This window comes from Bos grunniens, chromosome 5 (genome assembly GCF_055505025.1).
Source record: "Bos grunniens cultivar Pamir isolate PY7600 chromosome 5, Bosgru_T2T1.0, whole genome shotgun sequence".
Classification (NCBI taxonomy): Eukaryota; Metazoa; Chordata; class Mammalia; order Artiodactyla; family Bovidae; genus Bos; species Bos grunniens.
The window spans coordinates 103675187-103693069 of NC_141169.1; the positions used below are offsets into that span (position 1 = coordinate 103675187).

At 39.2% G+C, this 17883-nt stretch overlaps 1 protein-coding gene across 1 annotated transcript in view; it reads right to left on the reverse strand.

Annotated features, from left to right (window-relative positions):
- LOC147372836 (antigen WC1.1-like) overlaps window positions 1-17883 on the reverse strand; it is a 60347-nt gene that overhangs the window by 18122 nt on the left and 24342 nt on the right. Inside the window, exons 6-8 of the mRNA XM_086402111.1 lie at window positions 11126-11218; window positions 10710-11024; window positions 9338-9652 (exon numbers count right to left, since the gene is read on the reverse strand). Of these exons, the coding sequence (XP_086258237.1) occupies window positions 9338-9652; window positions 10710-11024; window positions 11126-11218 (723 nt within the window). The remainder of the gene's footprint in view (window positions 1-9337; window positions 9653-10709; window positions 11025-11125; window positions 11219-17883) is intronic.

Sequence of the window (17883 nt, forward strand, 5' to 3'; positions counted from 1 at the left end):
TCTAGAATTAAGAACTGAATGAATAGGTTTAAAAGAATAGGTTTAGACAGAACTGAACACAGAATTAGTGTCTTAGAGGAGTCCTAAGAGAGATGAGGAGGAGGAAAAAGGGAAGGACGAGAAGGAAAAAGCGGGGGAATAGGAGGAGAAGAGAAACAGAGACAGTGCTGCAGAAGTAATATTTGAAGATATAATAATTAAGAATTTTTTAAATGGATAGAAGTCTATGAAAACCTCCACATCTAGTAAAGCTGCAAAAAATCAAAGGAAAATCTGGAATAAATTTTTTTAATACCAAAGAAAGAAAAAAAAGGAGAGAAAAAGGAACATGAAGCACATGGGTCAATTAAAAGGAAATGGAATACTGTATTGGAATGACCCAGAGGGATGGTATGGGGAGGGAGGTGGGAGTGGGGTTCAGGATTGGGAACACGTGTACACCCATGGTGGATTCATGTTGATGTATGGCAAAACCAAAAACAATATTGTAAAGTAATTAGCCTCTAATTAAAATAAATAAATTTAATTAAAAAAAAAGGAAATGGTAGATACTAACCCAACAATATCAGTAATTGGATTTGCAATCTAATTACAATGGATTAGATACTTCAAATTAAAGCCCCTCTACTAACTGGGAAATGGCGACCCACTCCAGTGTTCTTGCCTGGAGAATCCCAGGGACGGGGGAGCCTAGTGGGCCGCTGTCTATGGGGTCACACAGAGTCGGACACGACTGAAGTGACTTAGCAGCAGCAGCACTAACTGATAAACCAACAAAATTTGTGTAAATGCTACCTGCAAGATAGTCACATTGGATATGAGAGCGAAGAAAGGTCAAAAGTAAAATGATGGAGGAAAACATATATATTATGTGAATACTAGGCTTCCCAGGTGGTGCTAGTGGTAAAGAACCTGACTGCCAATGTAGGAGACATATGAGATATTCAATCCCTAGGTAAGGAAGATCTCCTGGAGGAGGGCATGGCAACCCACTCCGGTATTCTTGCCTGGAGAATCCCATGGACAGAGGAGCCTGGCTGGCTATAGTCCTTAGCAAAGAGTTGGACGTGACTGAAACGACTTAGCAAGCCTGGACACATGTGAATACTAACTATAAGAAAGCTGCAGTAGCTATAGCAAGGTCACAGAAAGGAGATTTTAAGAGAAGATGTGCTAATTTAGTTAAAGAGGATATTTTCATGATCATACAGTAGTGCGCCCTTAATAAAGATATTACAGATATCAGAATCCAGGGAAGATATCGAAACATAGCTTTGAAATACAGAATAATACTTGACAGAATGAAAAGAAGAAATAGATAAAATAACAATCAACCTGGGGGAACTTTAACAAATCTTTTTCAATACCATGCAGGCCAGGCATACAAAAAAGAAGGAAGACTATAGTAGATGTAAAACACCACAATCAACACATTTAGCTAAATAACATATAAAGACCAATGCACCCAATAATGAAAAAATTCAGATTATTGTAAATGCACTAGGAACATTTATCAAAAATGACCATATGGTAGGACAAAAACCTTCAGATAATTGAATTTATACAGAGTATTTACTCTGACCACAGTGTAATTAAATTAAGAATTAATAAGAAAATACAGTTAGCCATCCTTATTTGGAGAAATTAAGCAACACCCTTCCAAAACAGTACATGGGTCTGGGAATAAATTTAAACCTTAGAAAATATTGTGAAATAGTGATTGCAAAGATATGATATAACTAAATTCTTCTAATGTAACTAAAGTAGTGCTTAAGGGAAATTTATACCTTAGATTTAGAAAAGAAGAAAGGCTGAAAATGAAAAAACATGTAAGCTTCTATTTAAGAAACTAGGAGAAGAGAAAATAAAGCCTAAAGGATACAGAAGTTGGGATTAACAAAGAAAAGAACAAAAATTAATTTTAAAAAAGAAGGTAAGGATGGTGGTAGTGATGGTGGTTTAGCCCCTAAGTCAAGTCCTACTCTTGCGACTCCATGGACTGTGGCCCACCAGGCTCCTCTGTCCATGGGATTTTAGGAAAGAATATTGGAGAGGGTTGCCGTTTCCTTCTTCACGGGATCTTCTTAACCCAGAGATTGAACCTGCATCTCCTGTGTTGCAGGTGGTCTCCTGCACTGCAGGCAGACTCCTGCATTGCAAGTGGATTCTTTACTGCTGAGCCACCAGGGAAGCCCAAGGTAAGCATGATAGAGAAAACAGAGGAAAACCTTTCAAACATGGCTCCTTGAAAACTGATAACCACTGAGCAATACTAACGAGAACAAAGAGAAAATGAAGTTAACAATACCAAGAATGAAGAAATGTCACCATAAATCATATAAATTTTTTTGGTCATAGTTTTATTGAGATTAAATTTACATATCTAATGTGGATAAATACTCAGAAGATATTCAATTTCTCCACAACCTTGCCAAAACTTCTTCTTTTTTTTTTTTAATCACAGCCATTTTGAGAGGTGTAAAATGATATCTCTTATGGTTGTGATTTACATTTCCCTGATGACTAATAATGTTGAGCATATTTTCCTATACCTATTGGCTATTTCTATATCTTCTTTGGAGAAATGTCCATTCAAGTCTCTGGTTAATTTTTTAATTGGGTTATTATGTTTTTTTTCTTCTTGTTGTTTTGCACTTGAGTTTTAGGATTTCCTTACATATGTTGCAAATTGTCTATTTTTGCCTGTTCTTTTGGTGTCATATCCATGAAATCATGAAATAATGTATATTTATTTGGTGAGGAACTAAATTATCAGGTATCTAAAATGTAATTTGTATATGTTGATGATATTACAACATCACACACAGTAAAATAAATTCAGATTCAGTAAGGTTATAGATTCATCTCACATGCTAGTAAAGTAATGCTCAAAATTCTCCAAGCCAGGCTTCAGCAATACGTGAATCATGAACTTCCTGATGTTCAAGCTGGTTTTAGAAAAGGCAGGGGAACCAGAGATCAAATTGCCAACATCTGCTGGATCATTGAAAAAGCAAGAGAGTTCCAGGAAAACATCTATTTCTGCTTTATTGACTATGCCAAAGCTTTTGACTGTGTGGATCACAATAAACTGGAAAATTCTGAAAGAGATGGGAATACCAGACCACCTGACCTGCCTCTTGAGAAATCTGTATTCAGGTCAGGAAGAAACAGTTAGAACCGGACATGGAACAACAGACTGATTCCAAAGAGGAAAAGGAGTATGTCAAGGCTGTATATTGTCACTCTGCTTATTTAACTTATATGCAGAGTACATCATGAGAAATGTTGGACTGGAAGAAACACAAGCTGGAATCAAGATTGCCAGGAGAAATATCAATCACCTCAGATATGCAGATGACACCACCCTTATGGCAGAAAGTGAAGAGGAACTAAAGAGCCTCTTGATTAAAGTGAAAGAGGAGGGTGAAAAAGTTGGCTTAAAGCTCAACATTCAAAAAACGAAGATCATGGCATCTGGTCCCATCACTTCATGGGAAATAGACGGGGAAACAGTGGAAACAGTGTCAGACTTTATTTTTCTGGGCTCCAAAATCACTGCAGATGGTGACTGCAGCCATGAAATTAAAAGACGCTTACTCCTTGGAAGGAAAGTTATGACCAACCTAGATAGCACATTCAAAAGCAGAGACATTACTTTGCCAAAAAAGGTCCGTCTAGTCAAGGTTGTGGTTTTTCCTGTGGTCATGTATGGATGTGAGAGTTGGATTGTGAAGAAGGCTGAGCGCTAAAGAATTGATGCTTTTGAACTGTGGTGTTGGAGAAGACTCTTGAGAATCCCTTGGACTGCATGGAGATCCAACCGGTCCATTCTGAAGGAGATCAGCTCTGGGATTTCTTTGGAAGGAATGATGCTAAAGCTGAAACTCCAGTACTTTGGCCACCTCATGCGAAGAGTTGACTCATTGGAAAAGACTCTGATGCTGGGAGGGATTGGGGGCAGGAGGAGAAGGGGATGACAGAGGATGAGATGGCTGGATGGCATCACTGACTTGATGGACGTGAGTCTGAGTGAACTCTGGGAGTTGGTGATGGACAGGGAGGCCTGGCATGCTGCAATTCACGGGGTCACAAAGAGTCGGACATAACTGAGCGACTGAACTGAACTGAAGGTTATAGATATTCTTTACTCAAATTATAAAATTATTTGAAGAAAATAATATGATGCTTGGGGCTGGTGCACTGGGACGACCCAGAGGGATGGTATGGGGAGGGAGGGGGGAGGAGGGTTCAGGATGGGGAACACATGTATACCTGTGGCGGATTCATTTCGATATATGGCAAAACCAATACAATATTGTAATGTTAAAAAAAAAAAAGAAATAATTTTTTGTAAAAAAAAAAAAAAAAACCTCCTATATCCTCGAAGAAAATAATCTGATTAAAAGCTATTTTGAGATGAAGAATGGCATCTGAAACACTGCATTAAAGGCAGAATTCATAAAAGTAAAACATAGTATATTTGATCATATAACCACACCACATACACAACCCTAAAGACATATGCAAAAAATGGGGTACTTTCAGAAGTATTTAAGAAAAGCAGTAAGTGGTGTTAATTTGTAGAGAGTTCCTATAAATAGATGAAATTTTAAACATTCTAGAGAAAAAATATAAACGATGATGGAAGATATCTTATCTGAAATACCTTTAAGTATTTATTTGTTTATCATGTCCACATTCCACGACAAATACACACACATATATACCCCTGAATGAAAGTTCCACTAGAGCAAGGACCTTGCATATCTTATTTACCCCATGTTTCTGCTATTAGGATGGTGATTGCACATTCACCGTTCAACAAGAATGCATGGAGAAGCTTTTCTAAATACCATGATGGGGCCTGATAAATATTTATTGAATGAATACGTAGATGAATAAAATTCAGTGAAATAGAATTTCTTTAAATTCACAGTAATCAGCAAAATAGTAAAGCAAATATAAATTAATAGTAATGTTTTCTGATAATGGTGCATATAAAAAATAATTAGTACATAAGCACAGAATTAATTTATATTCAAATTTCCACTTATGTGATTTTTAAAAAGTTTTTCTTAAATTTATTTTTGGCTGTACTGGGTCTTGGCGCTGCACGTGGGCTTTCTCTAGTTGTGGTGCACAGGCTTAGTTCTTCCATGGCATATGAAATCTTCCTGGGGTGTGTACATGTGTGTGCTGTTTCTTCAGTTGTGTCCAACTCTTGTGACCCAATGGACTGTAGCCTGCCAGGCTCCCCTGTTCATGGGATTCTCCAGGCACGAATAGTGGAGTGAGTTCCCATGCCCTCCTCCAGAGAATCTTCCAGACCCAGGGATCAAACCTGCATCTCTTATATCTTCTGCACTGGCAGGCAGGTTCTTTACTACTTCCTGGATGGGAGATCAGATTCATGTCCTCTGCATTGACAGGTGGATTTTTAACCGCTGGACCACCCGGGAAGCCCCACTTATGCAATTTTCAATGGACAATTATTAAATAAATTCTAAGCTACTGTTATGTGTTATTCAGTATGACATTGGTCAAGCAAAGATTGCTGTAAAGAGAGAAAACTCTTTAAAAAGGGAATATATAGTAAAAGTCAGGGGGAAAAAAAAACAAATAGCTACCTAGTAAGGCAGAAATGTGTGCAGTAGACTCAAATAAATTTTCTAAGAAAGATTTGTATTTAGAGGAAGCAAAATTAACCAAAAAAAAGACACAAAAGAATTGTAAGTGAAAGAAATACACGTAAGTTCAAAAAACACAAGAAAATGGCAGTGTAAATGGCTCTTGTCATAAAATATGAGAACTTGTGTATTCTTTCCACATCATCCTACCAAACTTGCTACCCTCTTCATGCAGAGAACCTCTCAAAAAATGATGGCAGGGCCTCTGTGAGGTGATTGCTCACTTTCAGGGTTAGAGACTTCACCACAACCCATTTTATGGTGCTTTATTGTTGAAAAAATATCATAAATAAAAGTCCAATAGTTTAACACTACTTTGGCCTTTGAATGAAAAGACAAAGATATGAAGAAACAGAGGCAAGGAAAGGGACAAATCTCTGCTTTTGAAATATCTATCTCATTTATTTTTATCTATCTCATTATATCATTTGTAGATTTCAGGCACTGCCCAACATATCATTCAAGGTATACCTGAATGGGGTGTGTGTGGAAGGTGGGGAATAAGAGAGAGAGAAATGTTGAAGGAAGTAAGGTGCTATGGTTTGACTATTTGTCACCCCACCAACACTTTTTGTTGAAATTCCAATTCCCAGTGTAATGGTATGAGGCACTGGAGCCTTCTCAAAGTCTTCCAAAAAGGATGAAAGGAACACTTACAGAGCCATTTATTATGAGGCCGAGATTATCCTGATACCAAAACCAGACAAGGACACCACAAGAAAAGAAAATACTGGCTAATATCCCAAATAAATATAGATGCAAAAATCCTCAACAAAATATTAGAAAACCAAATTCAATGATACCTGAAGAGAATACTGGACAACCCACTCCAGTATTCTTGCCTGGGAAATCTAAGACAGAGGAGCCTAGCTAGCTATAGTCCGTTGGACCACAAAGTATCAGGCACAACTTAATGACTGAACAACAATAATAATAACAACACCAAGACCAACAAGGATGCAAGGATGGTTCAATATTCACAAATTAAATCAATGTGATACACCAAATAAGATAAAGGCAAAAATCATACCCTTTCAACACATGAAGAACAAATATTTGACAAAATTCAACAGCTGTTTATGATACAAAAGGTCTTTACAAAGTAGATATAAAGGGATTATACCTCAACAAAATAAACATCATATGACAAACCCTCAGCAAACATCCTACTCAACTGTAAAAAGCTGAAAGCTTTTCTTCTGAGATCAAACAAGGCAAAAATGCCTACTCTCATCACTTTTATTCAACATAGTTTTGGTAGTTCTAGTCAGAATCATCAAGCAAGCAAAAGAAAATAAGAACATCCAAATCTGAAAGGAAGAGTCAAAACTGAGACACTATTGAAAACTTTAACACATTGTGAAAGATATTAAAGAAGGCACAAATAAATTGAAAGATATTCTGCACTCATGGATTGGAAGACCTAATATTGTTAAAATGATCACACTAGACAAAGCAACCTACAGATTGCTACCATCCTTATCCAAATTTCAATGAAAATTTTCACAAATATGGAACAAAGAATTCTGAAATTTGTGTGGAACCACAAAAAAAAAGTGAATAGCCAAAGAAATCTTGAGACAGAATGACAGAAGGGTCGTGCTTCCTGATTTCAAACTATATTACAAAGCTGTATTAATCAAACAGTATGGTATTGCTATAAAAAGTGGACACAAAAATCACTGGAACAGAATAGAGATCCCAGAAATAAACCCAAATATATGTGGTCAATTAATTTATGACAAAAAAGTAGAGATTATAGCATTGGGAAAGGACTGTCTCTTCAAAAATGGTGTTGTGAAAGCTGGATGGTTACACGCAAAAGAATGAAACTGAAAAACTTACACCATTCACAAAAATTAACTCAAAATGGATTAAAGACTTTGATCATAAGTCCTGAAGCCATAAAAATCCTAGAAGAGGGACTTCCCTTGTGGCTGTGGTAAAGAATCCACCCACCAATGCAGGAGACTCAAGTGTGATACTTGATCCAGGAAGATCCCAGATGCCACGGAGCAACTCAGCCCATTCACCACAACTGTTGAGCCTGTGCTTTAGAGCCCGGGAACGGCAACTGTCAAGCCCACATGCCACAACTACTGAAGCTCGGTGCCCTCCAGCCTGTTCTCCTCCACAAAAGAAGCCACTGCAATAAGAAGCCTGTGCAATGCAATGAAGAGTAGCCCTGCTCACTGCAATTAGAGAAAACCCCATGCAGCAACAAAGACCCAGCACAGCCAAAAATAAATAAATTTTAAAAATTATTTTAAAAATCCTAAAGAAAAATTAGGGTGAAAAGGTCCTGACATCAATCATCATGAGGATATTTTGGGTTTGATGCCAAAAGCAACAAGAGAAAAAATAAGCATTGAAACTACAGAAAGCTAAAAAACTTCTGCACAACAAAGGGAAAGGGTCACAAAATGAAAACGTAATTTATGGAGTTGGGGAAAATATTTGCAAATTACATTTCTGACAAGGGTTAATATCCAAAATACTTAAAGAATTCATACATCTCAATAGCAAAAGCAAACCAACAGACAATCTGATTAAAAATGGGCAGAAGACCTGAATAGACATTTTTTTTTTCAAAGAAGACATAAAGAGGGCCAAGAGGTACATGAAAAGGCGCACAATGTTATGTCATCAGAAAAATGCAAATCAAACTATAATGGGGTAATATCTCACATCTGTTAGAATGGCTTTTATCCAAAAGACAAGAAAAAACAGGAGTTGGTGAAAACTCGGAGAAAAGGCAAACCTTGTGCACAGTTGGGCGGGGCAGGGAGGGGGGAATGTGAGTTGATGCAGCCCCTATGGAGAACAGTATTGAGGCTCTCCAAAAATTAAAAATAAAACTGTCATATGGTTCATCAATTTCACTTCTGGGTATTTATCTGAAGGAAACAAAATACCAACTTGAAAAAACTGTGCAACCAAATGTTCATTGCAGCATTATTTACAATAGCCAAACAACGTAAGTCTTCACTGATGGATAAATGGTGATATGTACGTATGTCCAGCCAACAAAAAGAAGAAAATCCTGCCATGTGTAGCAACATGGATGAACCTTGAGGGCATTATGCTAAGTGAAATAAATACCATATGATCTAATTTATATGTGGAATCTTAAATCAAATACCAAAAAAAGGGGGTTCAGAGATGCAGAGAACAGTTTGGTGGTTGCCAGAGGTGGATTGATGTGGGCAAAACAAGTGGAGGTAGTCTAAAGGTACAAACTTGCAGTTCTAAAGTGAATTCCATGAAGATGTAATGTACAGCATGGTGACTACAATGAATCTGTATTATATACTTGAAAGTTGGTAAGAAAAATTCTCCTCATAATCAAAAAATTGTAATGATACATGGTGATGGATATTACTAGACTTATTGTGGTGATCATTTACCAATATACAGAAATATATAAGCTTTACATTTAACACCTGAAACTAATACAATGTTATATGAATTATATCCAAATTAAAACTCTAAATAACAAGGTTGAAATGTGGATTAAATTAGCTCCATCCTAACGTCATTTTGTGGACCCAACTTTAACTCATCACTTAGATAGTTTAAAATATAAAATCTCACTACTGACATCCTACAGGGTTGGGACAGACACAGAGAAACAGCCAGCAAGTCACCTGCACACGAGATATAGGCATCCTCCTTTGGAGAGCAGGAAGTGTAATTCCAAGGGTCAGAAGGACACTGCCAGAGAGAGGTATCAGTGCTCCGACACCGAATTCCATCTACCCACTGGGGTCTAGAACCTTCTCTGAGACCAACAATAGTGTTGAGGGTTCCACTCTCCCCACAGCCAAGCTGTCTGCAGATCACGGACACAGTGATGTCTTCCATGGGGCTGCGGCAGACACTGCCCCAGGTCCCGTTGTAGAAAACTTCCAGCCACCCAGCACACTGCTGGTCCTCGCTCACCATCCTGAGGGCCAGGAACTCTAAGGTTGAAAGAGAGGAGACAGGACACAGTGAGCTTTCCCCTCAGTGCTCTGGGTTTTCCTCTTTCCCAGAAATCGTGAACACTCACCCTTGACCCAGCTGAGGAGATACCCACTAGGTGACAAGACTGAAATCTGTCTCCCTTTTACTTGACTTTGTCCATTAATGTCTGTCTTTCTATTTCTACCACAATGATGTAGTGAATACGAACAGAGAGAAAGACCAACATAGGCACCTGCAGGGAAGGGCCCTGAGCCTTGTTTCCTGATAAAACCTGTAAAAGAGCATGTGAAAGGGATGTGGGTAGTGGAGAAACAGGCAGAACAGTGAACCCACAAATGTCTATGTTCCAGTCTTTCAATCCTGTGAATGTTGCCTTATATTTCAAAAGGGATTTTACAGACATTATTAAGACAAGAAACTTAGGAGCTTGGGATGGTGAAACTAACCTGCAATATTATGAATTAACCATATAAACCCAATCTAATTATCCCTAAAATTGGAATACTCTTCCTGAGTGTGGTTAGAAGAAGATGAGACACTGAAGAATGGTCAGGGGAGGGAATGTTGTCTGAAGAAGAAGATGGGCTCCAAGCCAAGGAATGAGGCCATAGGAACCAGAAAAGACTGGCAAACGAGTTCTCCCCAGGGCCTCCAGGAAGAACGCCACCCTGTGGACACTGGGGTGTTGGTCTACGGAGACCCTTGTCAGACTCCTAGGATATAGAACTGAACAGAGTAAATCTGTGCTTTCATTACAATGTCAACAGGATCACCAGACTGTACTACCACAGGGAACTGAAGGAGAGCCCTGCTTTCATGTGGAAACCGCAAGAAACGGCTCTACCAGGAAACACTGCTGAGAACAAAGGACCAGACTCTCAGCTGCTGCAGAAGGAAGTGAAAGCACTTAGTCTTCACGTCTGCTGAAAACATAGGCTCCATGGGAGGAAGCCTTCTTCTCTGGTCCTTTCAGCATCTATCCCTCAGGACTCAGACTCCTTTTTTCCAGGGCCACACCCCTCCCCCTTCCTGCGGACAGTGTGCAGCCCAGACCTGAGCAGATGACCCCCGCGTCCTGCTTGTGTCTGCAGTCGTGCTGCCCCCAGCCCCGGGAAGGGCACTTCCACAGGTGAGACTCCTTTCCTGTGCAGTTCAGGTCGTCCAGCCAGATGGGTCCTGATCCTGCCCCGAAGTGAGCAGATGTCGTGGCATTGAGGGCTTGTCCACAGCCCAGCTGCCTGCACACCACGTGGGCATCGTCCAGGTCCCAGCCATCATCACAGATGGTGCCCCAGGAGCCCTGGTCAAGAATCTCCACTCTCCCGGCGCAGTGACCGCCCCCATCTACCAGGCGGAGCTGTCTGCTGTCTGAGGAGAGAGAAATTGGACAATGGGGCGGTACCCAGGCAGGGGTGGGGGTGGTGGGGGGCTGCGGACGAGAAGCGTCTTCTGTCCTGTAGGACCCTCACCTGAGCAGTAGGGGGCACTCTCCTCTGAGGCTGCAGAGCCTGTTGGTTCAGAAAGGGAGTCGCTGCACTGGGGCAGCACCTGGGTCTGGTTTCCTGCAGAAATAGCAATGATCAGAGGGACATGAGTTACCGGAAGATAGTGAAGGATAGAGAAGCCTGGCATGCTGCAGTCCAGGGGATAGAAAAGAATTGGACACGACTGAGCGACTGAACAGCAGCACATAATCTTTGCTGTTACATTCACTGAGAAGTGAATGTGTCTCCCTCTCTTGAAGTTCTGCTGACCTTTGTGAATTCCTAGTAAGTTATAATGCTGCTGCTGCTGCTAAGTCACTTCAGTCGTGCCTGACGGCAGCCCACCAGACTCCTCTGTCCTTGGGATTCTCCAGGCAAGAATACTGGAGTGGGCTGCCATTTCCTTCTCCAATGCATGAATGCATGCCAAGCCTTCCCAGTCATGCCCGACTCTGTAGTAACAGAAGGGAGTTAAGATAAAGTTGCTTGACTTTCAGCACAGGTCTGAAAACGCATGCAGCCTCCTGTGAAATCACTGAGGACTTTTGCTTTAGGGCAAGTCTGCCCTGTTGAGACACTCATCGTGTGGAGATGGTCATATGCAGGTCTCTGGTCACTCAGTTCAACCCAGGTGACCTTCCAGTTGCCAGGCTTGTCCTCATGAACCATCTTGTATCCGCAGCCCAGTTGTGTCCTCAGATGATGTCAGCCCAGCTGATACTGGGCTACAACCTGATGAGACTCCAAGACAGTACAAATCAGAGCGCTTCCCAAATTCCTTTCCAAACTCCAGGAAATCGTGAGCAAAAGTAAAAAGGGGTTTTAGGATGGTAAGTTTTGTTGGAAATTTGGTTATGCAGCAATAGTAACCAAACACTTATAATTACCACACTACTAAGTATTTACTGGAGAAGGCAATGGCACCCCACTCCAGTACTCTTGCCTGGAAACTCCCATGGACAGAGGAGCCTGGTAGGCTGCAGTCCATGGGGTCACAAAGAGTCGGACACGACTGAACGACTTCACTTTCACTTTTTCACTTTCCTACATTGCAGAAGGAAATGGCAACCCACTCCAGTGTTCTTGCCTGGAGAATCCCAGGGACGGAGGTGCCTGGTGGGTTGCCATCTATGGGGTCACACAGAGTTGGACACAACTGAAGCGACTTAGCTTAGCTTAAGTATTTACTGAAGACAACTGAAGTGTTTGTTTTCAGAACAACTTGTATATGCATATGCATAGCATCTTTATCCATAATGGCCCAAATTTGGGATGCCACCTAAAACACATGACATTGCTTTTGGAACAAAGTAACAGGCAGAAGCTAGAAGGGGTGAAGGAGGTTATTAGCAGAAGCCTAATGGGCTTGGGCAATGCTGTCAATGAGGATTCAAAGGAAGTGAGGAAATACAATTGGGGCTGAAAGAAAAATATATGTTGATATTTATGCAAAATAAAATGGTTGCTGTAAGTGACTAGATTTTGAAGTACTTTGTTACCTGGCAACAGTAACTGGAAACACCTTTTTTCACTCTCAGTAACTATAGAGCAAAACAAGCAAAGCCAGTCACTAAATATTTAGAACATTTGAGTGGGGTGATTTAACAAACATACCTCTCAAAACTAGAGAATACACCTTATTCTAAGCACTTATAGGTCATTTTTCAAGGCTGATCATATATTATGCAAAAAGTGAGATCCAAAAATTTTTTCAAAGGGTAAAATAATTAAAAATATGTTTTTGTTTTTTTTTTTTTACTAAAGTGGAATTAAGCTAAAAACAAAAGACAAATAGTAAAATCTCCTGTTATTTGTTTTGTAGCTAAGTCATGTTTGACTCTTTTGCGGCCTCAAGGGCTGTAGCCCATCAGTCTCCTCTATCCATGGGATTTCCCAGGCAAGACTACTGGAGTGGGTTGCCATTTCCTTCTCCAAAACCTTCTGTAGTGAGGTATAATTTTCATGCATTAAAATACACATATTTTGAGTATGTTTTCATAAGTTTGACAATTGCCTATGCCAGCATAACCATTATCACAGTTAAAATTCAGAATATATAGGATTATTCGCAAAGTTCCTATGTGCCTCTTGCAACCAATAAAAGCCCCACAAACCCAGATCCAGGCAAATACTGATCTGTCTTTTATTATAATAGATTAGTTGTATTTTTTGAGAATTTAATAAAATCATACAATATGGAATCCCTTTTAGATGGCTTCTTTCATTTAGCATGCTTTGAGATTTTCTGTGTAGTTGGATTTATGAGTAGCTTATTCTTTCTATTGTTAAAGTCTTACATTGTATGACTATGCCAAAGAAAGTTTTCCTTTCTTTCACTAAAGAAAATTAGAGTTGCCGGGAGCCAGCATATTGCATATTGAGTGCATATTGCATATTGAGTGCAGCACTTTCCACAGCATCATCTTTCAGGATCTGGAATAGCTCAACTGGAATTCTATCACTGCTGGGAGCCAGCGTGAGGAACTCTGCCCATGACAAAGGTCATGAGGAAGGAGGCTCGGCATACGCAAAGGCGGGATCGAGCCTCAGGGGTCCCCCTGGAAATTCTCGAGCATCTACCCCCAAAACCAGAGTCTGCCTACTTTCTGCTTTGTGCTTTCAGCTACACCTCTGACTTTACAGGGGGCTGTCCCCCACTACCTCTCTCTGAAAAAAGAGTTAGCTTACAGCTCCAGTTAATAATTCCTGGGTGTGACAGTGTTTCAACCTACAAACTCCTTTGGAAATCCTCTAGCCTGCCTGAATAGGTTTTTCTGGCCACATGTGATTGTTCAGAGCCTCCCAACTGTGAGAGGCAGGAGATGTTCTAAACCGTCTAAACATAGATTCTTTTGAGTAGTTAAAAGATTGATTAGAAATTGTATTGGTGAAGGGATTTTCACTTGTTGGGCCAATGTTTGCTGCTAAGTTTCCATATCCCGTACCTGCTGTGTCCCTGGCAGTGTATTGATTAATATAATTGGTGTAAGTAGTAGCTTTAATGTTTGTAACCTGGGACCCTTGAGTTAATTCTTTTTCTTGTTATAGCCTACCACACCTTTGCTCTGTAGGAATGCAACTTTATCTAATGCTTTTGGAGGGTGGCTCCTGACCAATCACCTTTAGAGAAAAATAAGTTTTCTGAAGAAAGGGCCTTAAAATGTTAACAGGCCTCCAGGGCAAAAGATGATGCAAATCACCTAAGCTTTTGCATATGATAAGTTTGCAGGAAGAAAGCCTGGCTTGCTGCATGACTCTACCCCTTCCCCCATTATCCTCTATGCATAACTTAAGGTATAACAACTACTTTGGAAAAAAAAGTGCGGGCCTTGTTCACTGAAACTTGGTCTCACCATGTCGTTATTTTTCTTACCTTCTGGCTGAATTATTCAGCCTCTTTTCTCCACTGAACTTCCTCACTGAGCTATCCTTATTTCAGCCTCTTTTCTCCACTGAATTTCCTCACTGAGCTATCCTCATCCTATTACTCTTTATATCTTTGATAAATATTTAAATAAATAGGTCGCCTATGCCGTCTCTCCTTCGAATACCCTGGATCAGCCGGGGCTGGACCCCGGCATAGAGTGGCTTGTACTATCTTACTCTTTTAAATAAACACGTCTGACTTTTCTGCCTAAATTTTTTGTGGACATATCTTTTCATCCCTCTTGGGTAACAGAAATTTTGGGTAACACAGAGTTGCTAAGAGTTGTTTTCTCTTACTTTATCATAAGCAATGTATAAAGGTTCTAGTGGATCAATAACCTTCTCCAAACTTGGAATTGTCAGTCTCCTTAATTCTAGCCAGTCTAATTTGTGAATTTATATGTCATACGTTAATTTGAATTTCTTTAATAGCTAATGATATTTGATATCTTTTCATTTACTTATTGGCCATTTGTATATCATCTTTGGGAAAGTGTCTTTCTTAATATCTTGCCCATGTTTAAACTGGATAGTTCTTTACTTATTTTTCTGTTATAAATTTTTCACTTATTCTTATTACAAGTCCTTTGTTAGATATCAGTTCATTTCAGTTGCTCAGTCGTGTCCGACTCTTTGCAACCCCATGAATTGCAGCATGACAGGCCTCCCTGTCCATCACCAACTCCCAGAGTTCACTCAGACTCACCTCCATCAAGTCAGTGATGCCATCCAGACATCTTATCCTCTGTCGTCCCCTTCTCCTCCTGCCCCCAATCCCTCCCAGCATCAGAGTCTTTTCCAATGAGTCAACTCTTTGCATGAGGTGGCCAAAGTACTGGAGTTTCAGCTTTAGCATCATTCCTTCCAAAGACACCCAAGACTGATCTCCTTTAGAATGGACTGGTTGGATCTCCTTGCAGTCCAAGGGACTCTCAAGAGTCTTCTCCAACACCACAGTTCAAAAGCATCAGTTCTTCAGCACTCAGCTTTCTTCACCGTCCAACTCTCACATCCATACATGACTACTGGAAAAACCATAGCCTTGACTAGACGAACCTTTGTTGACAAAGTAATGTTTCTGCTTTTGAATATGCTATCTAGGTTGGTCATAACTTTCCTTCCAAGGAGAAAGAGTCTTTTAATTTCATGGCTGCAATCACCATCTACAGTGATTTTGGAGCCCCAGAAAATAAAGTCTGACACTGTCTCCACTGTTTCCCCATCTATTTGCCGTGAAGTGATGGGACCAGATGCCATGATATTCGTTTTCTGAATGTTGAGCTTTAAGCCAACTTTTTCACTCTCCTCTTTCACTTTGATCAAGAAGCTTTTTAGTTCCTCTTCACTATGTATTGCAATTAACTTCTCCCTGTTAGTTGAATGCCATTTTATTGTCTTAATTTTTTTTCAAAAATCAAAAAGTTTTAATTTTAATGAAAATCACGTCTCATTTTTTAATGGTTAATGTCTTATCTGACTTAGGAAATGTTTGCCTACTCCACAATCATAATAATGTTTCTTATGTTTTCTTCTACCAGTTTTATAATTAAATTTAATATGGGAATAACCATTTATTTGAGCTACCCTGATGGACTGGGATTTTTCTTCAGGGTGAGGATGAGGGGAATGGCACTTATGATGTGAAATCAGGATCATGGTTCATCCCCCCATCCCATGAAGATATTCAATTAGCAGATCATTTTTGAAGAGAATATATTTTCCCCTTTGAAATATCTCTATGCCTTTGTACAATTTCAACACATACATGGGTTTGGGTCTGTTACTAAACTTTATTGTGTTCTGTTGATCTATTTAGCTATTCTTATTCAATGGCCATGTTGCTGTGGATATGCAGTAGGAAACTTGAGGTTCTTTTTGGCCCTTCTTTTTCAAAATTGTTTTGTCCATTTCACTTCTTTCACATTTAAATAAATATTTAGAATTTGCTTGTAAAGTTCTACAAAAATATTGCTTGGCTTTTTATTAGGATTAGATTTATTTTGTGTACTAAGTGAAGAGAATTGACAGCCTATTAAGTTTTCTAATCCATGAACATGGTATCCATTTTTATATTTTAAATGCTCTGTGACTTTCAATGAAAGCCCTTTAGATATTTTAAGTTTCTTCCTACATATTTAATAGTTTTTATACTATAATAAATGGAATTTTCCCAATTTCCCCCTAGATTTTGCTGGTATAAAGTAGTACCACTTATGTTTGGTTTATGGTTCATTGGTCATTAGTGAAGACAGTCTGTGTACATGGATGAACTCTATGTTAGTCATCAATCTAAGCAATCACATCAACCCTAAGCAATGTGAACTAGCTGGTCCTGCATGTGACCAGCAGAGTTTCAAATTTTAAACAGTATGCTAAATAATCATTTAGTTATTTCACTTTATTCAATATTTTTTCTGCTACTTTTATGATTCTTTGTCTTTGGTTTTTACAGTTGAATTATGTTTCTGAGAAAAGGTCTTTTGCATTAGGATTATAAGGTTACCTATTAGTTTTATCAGCTTGAATTTTCAAGCCTCTCCCCAAGTTAGAAAAATTCACAGCTATTATTCATTTAAATACAATTTCTCCCACCCTCCCCCTCTCTTCTCCTAGACATTTTTATGTTAGCATAGACCCATAAGTCACATAGGATATATTCTTCCCTTTTTACTCATTTTTGACCACTGAGTCTATCTTTAATTTGATCTACTCTGTTGTAGATGCTCTTTGCTGCATTTTTCCCCATTTCATTCATTAAACTCCTCAGCACCAGAATTTCTGTTTGGTTCTTTTTATAACTTCTCTTTATTAAACTTCTTATTTTTTCATCTATTGTTGCCCTTATTTCATTGAATTGCCTTTCTGTCTTTTCTTACAGCTCATTCAGTTTCCTCAAAACAGCTGAATTGGGTTCTTTATAAGCTAGATTGCAAAGATCCATGTCATTGACATGTGTCTTTGTCAGTTTTGAAAAGTTACTGTTACTCTTTGGTGATGACTACTTTCTTTAATTCTTCAAGTTCCTTGAAATTTTGCTTTGCTGCTTTTGACTTAGATGTAGCAGACACCACATTAAATTTTTACTGATTACCTTCAGGTGGTATATACTCTTCTCTGACCTTATATAGATTCACTCTATATTTATTGCTTCATCTTATAGAAAATACCTTAAGCTTTTATGTCTTATTTGGTCCATAAAACTCAACAGGCTGCTGAAAACCTCTCTTCTGTTTTGCAGAATGTTGAGCTACAGCTCAAGCCTGTGGTTACCTCCCTGCCCACAGACCCTAGTCTGTTTTTTAAGATCACTCCATTTA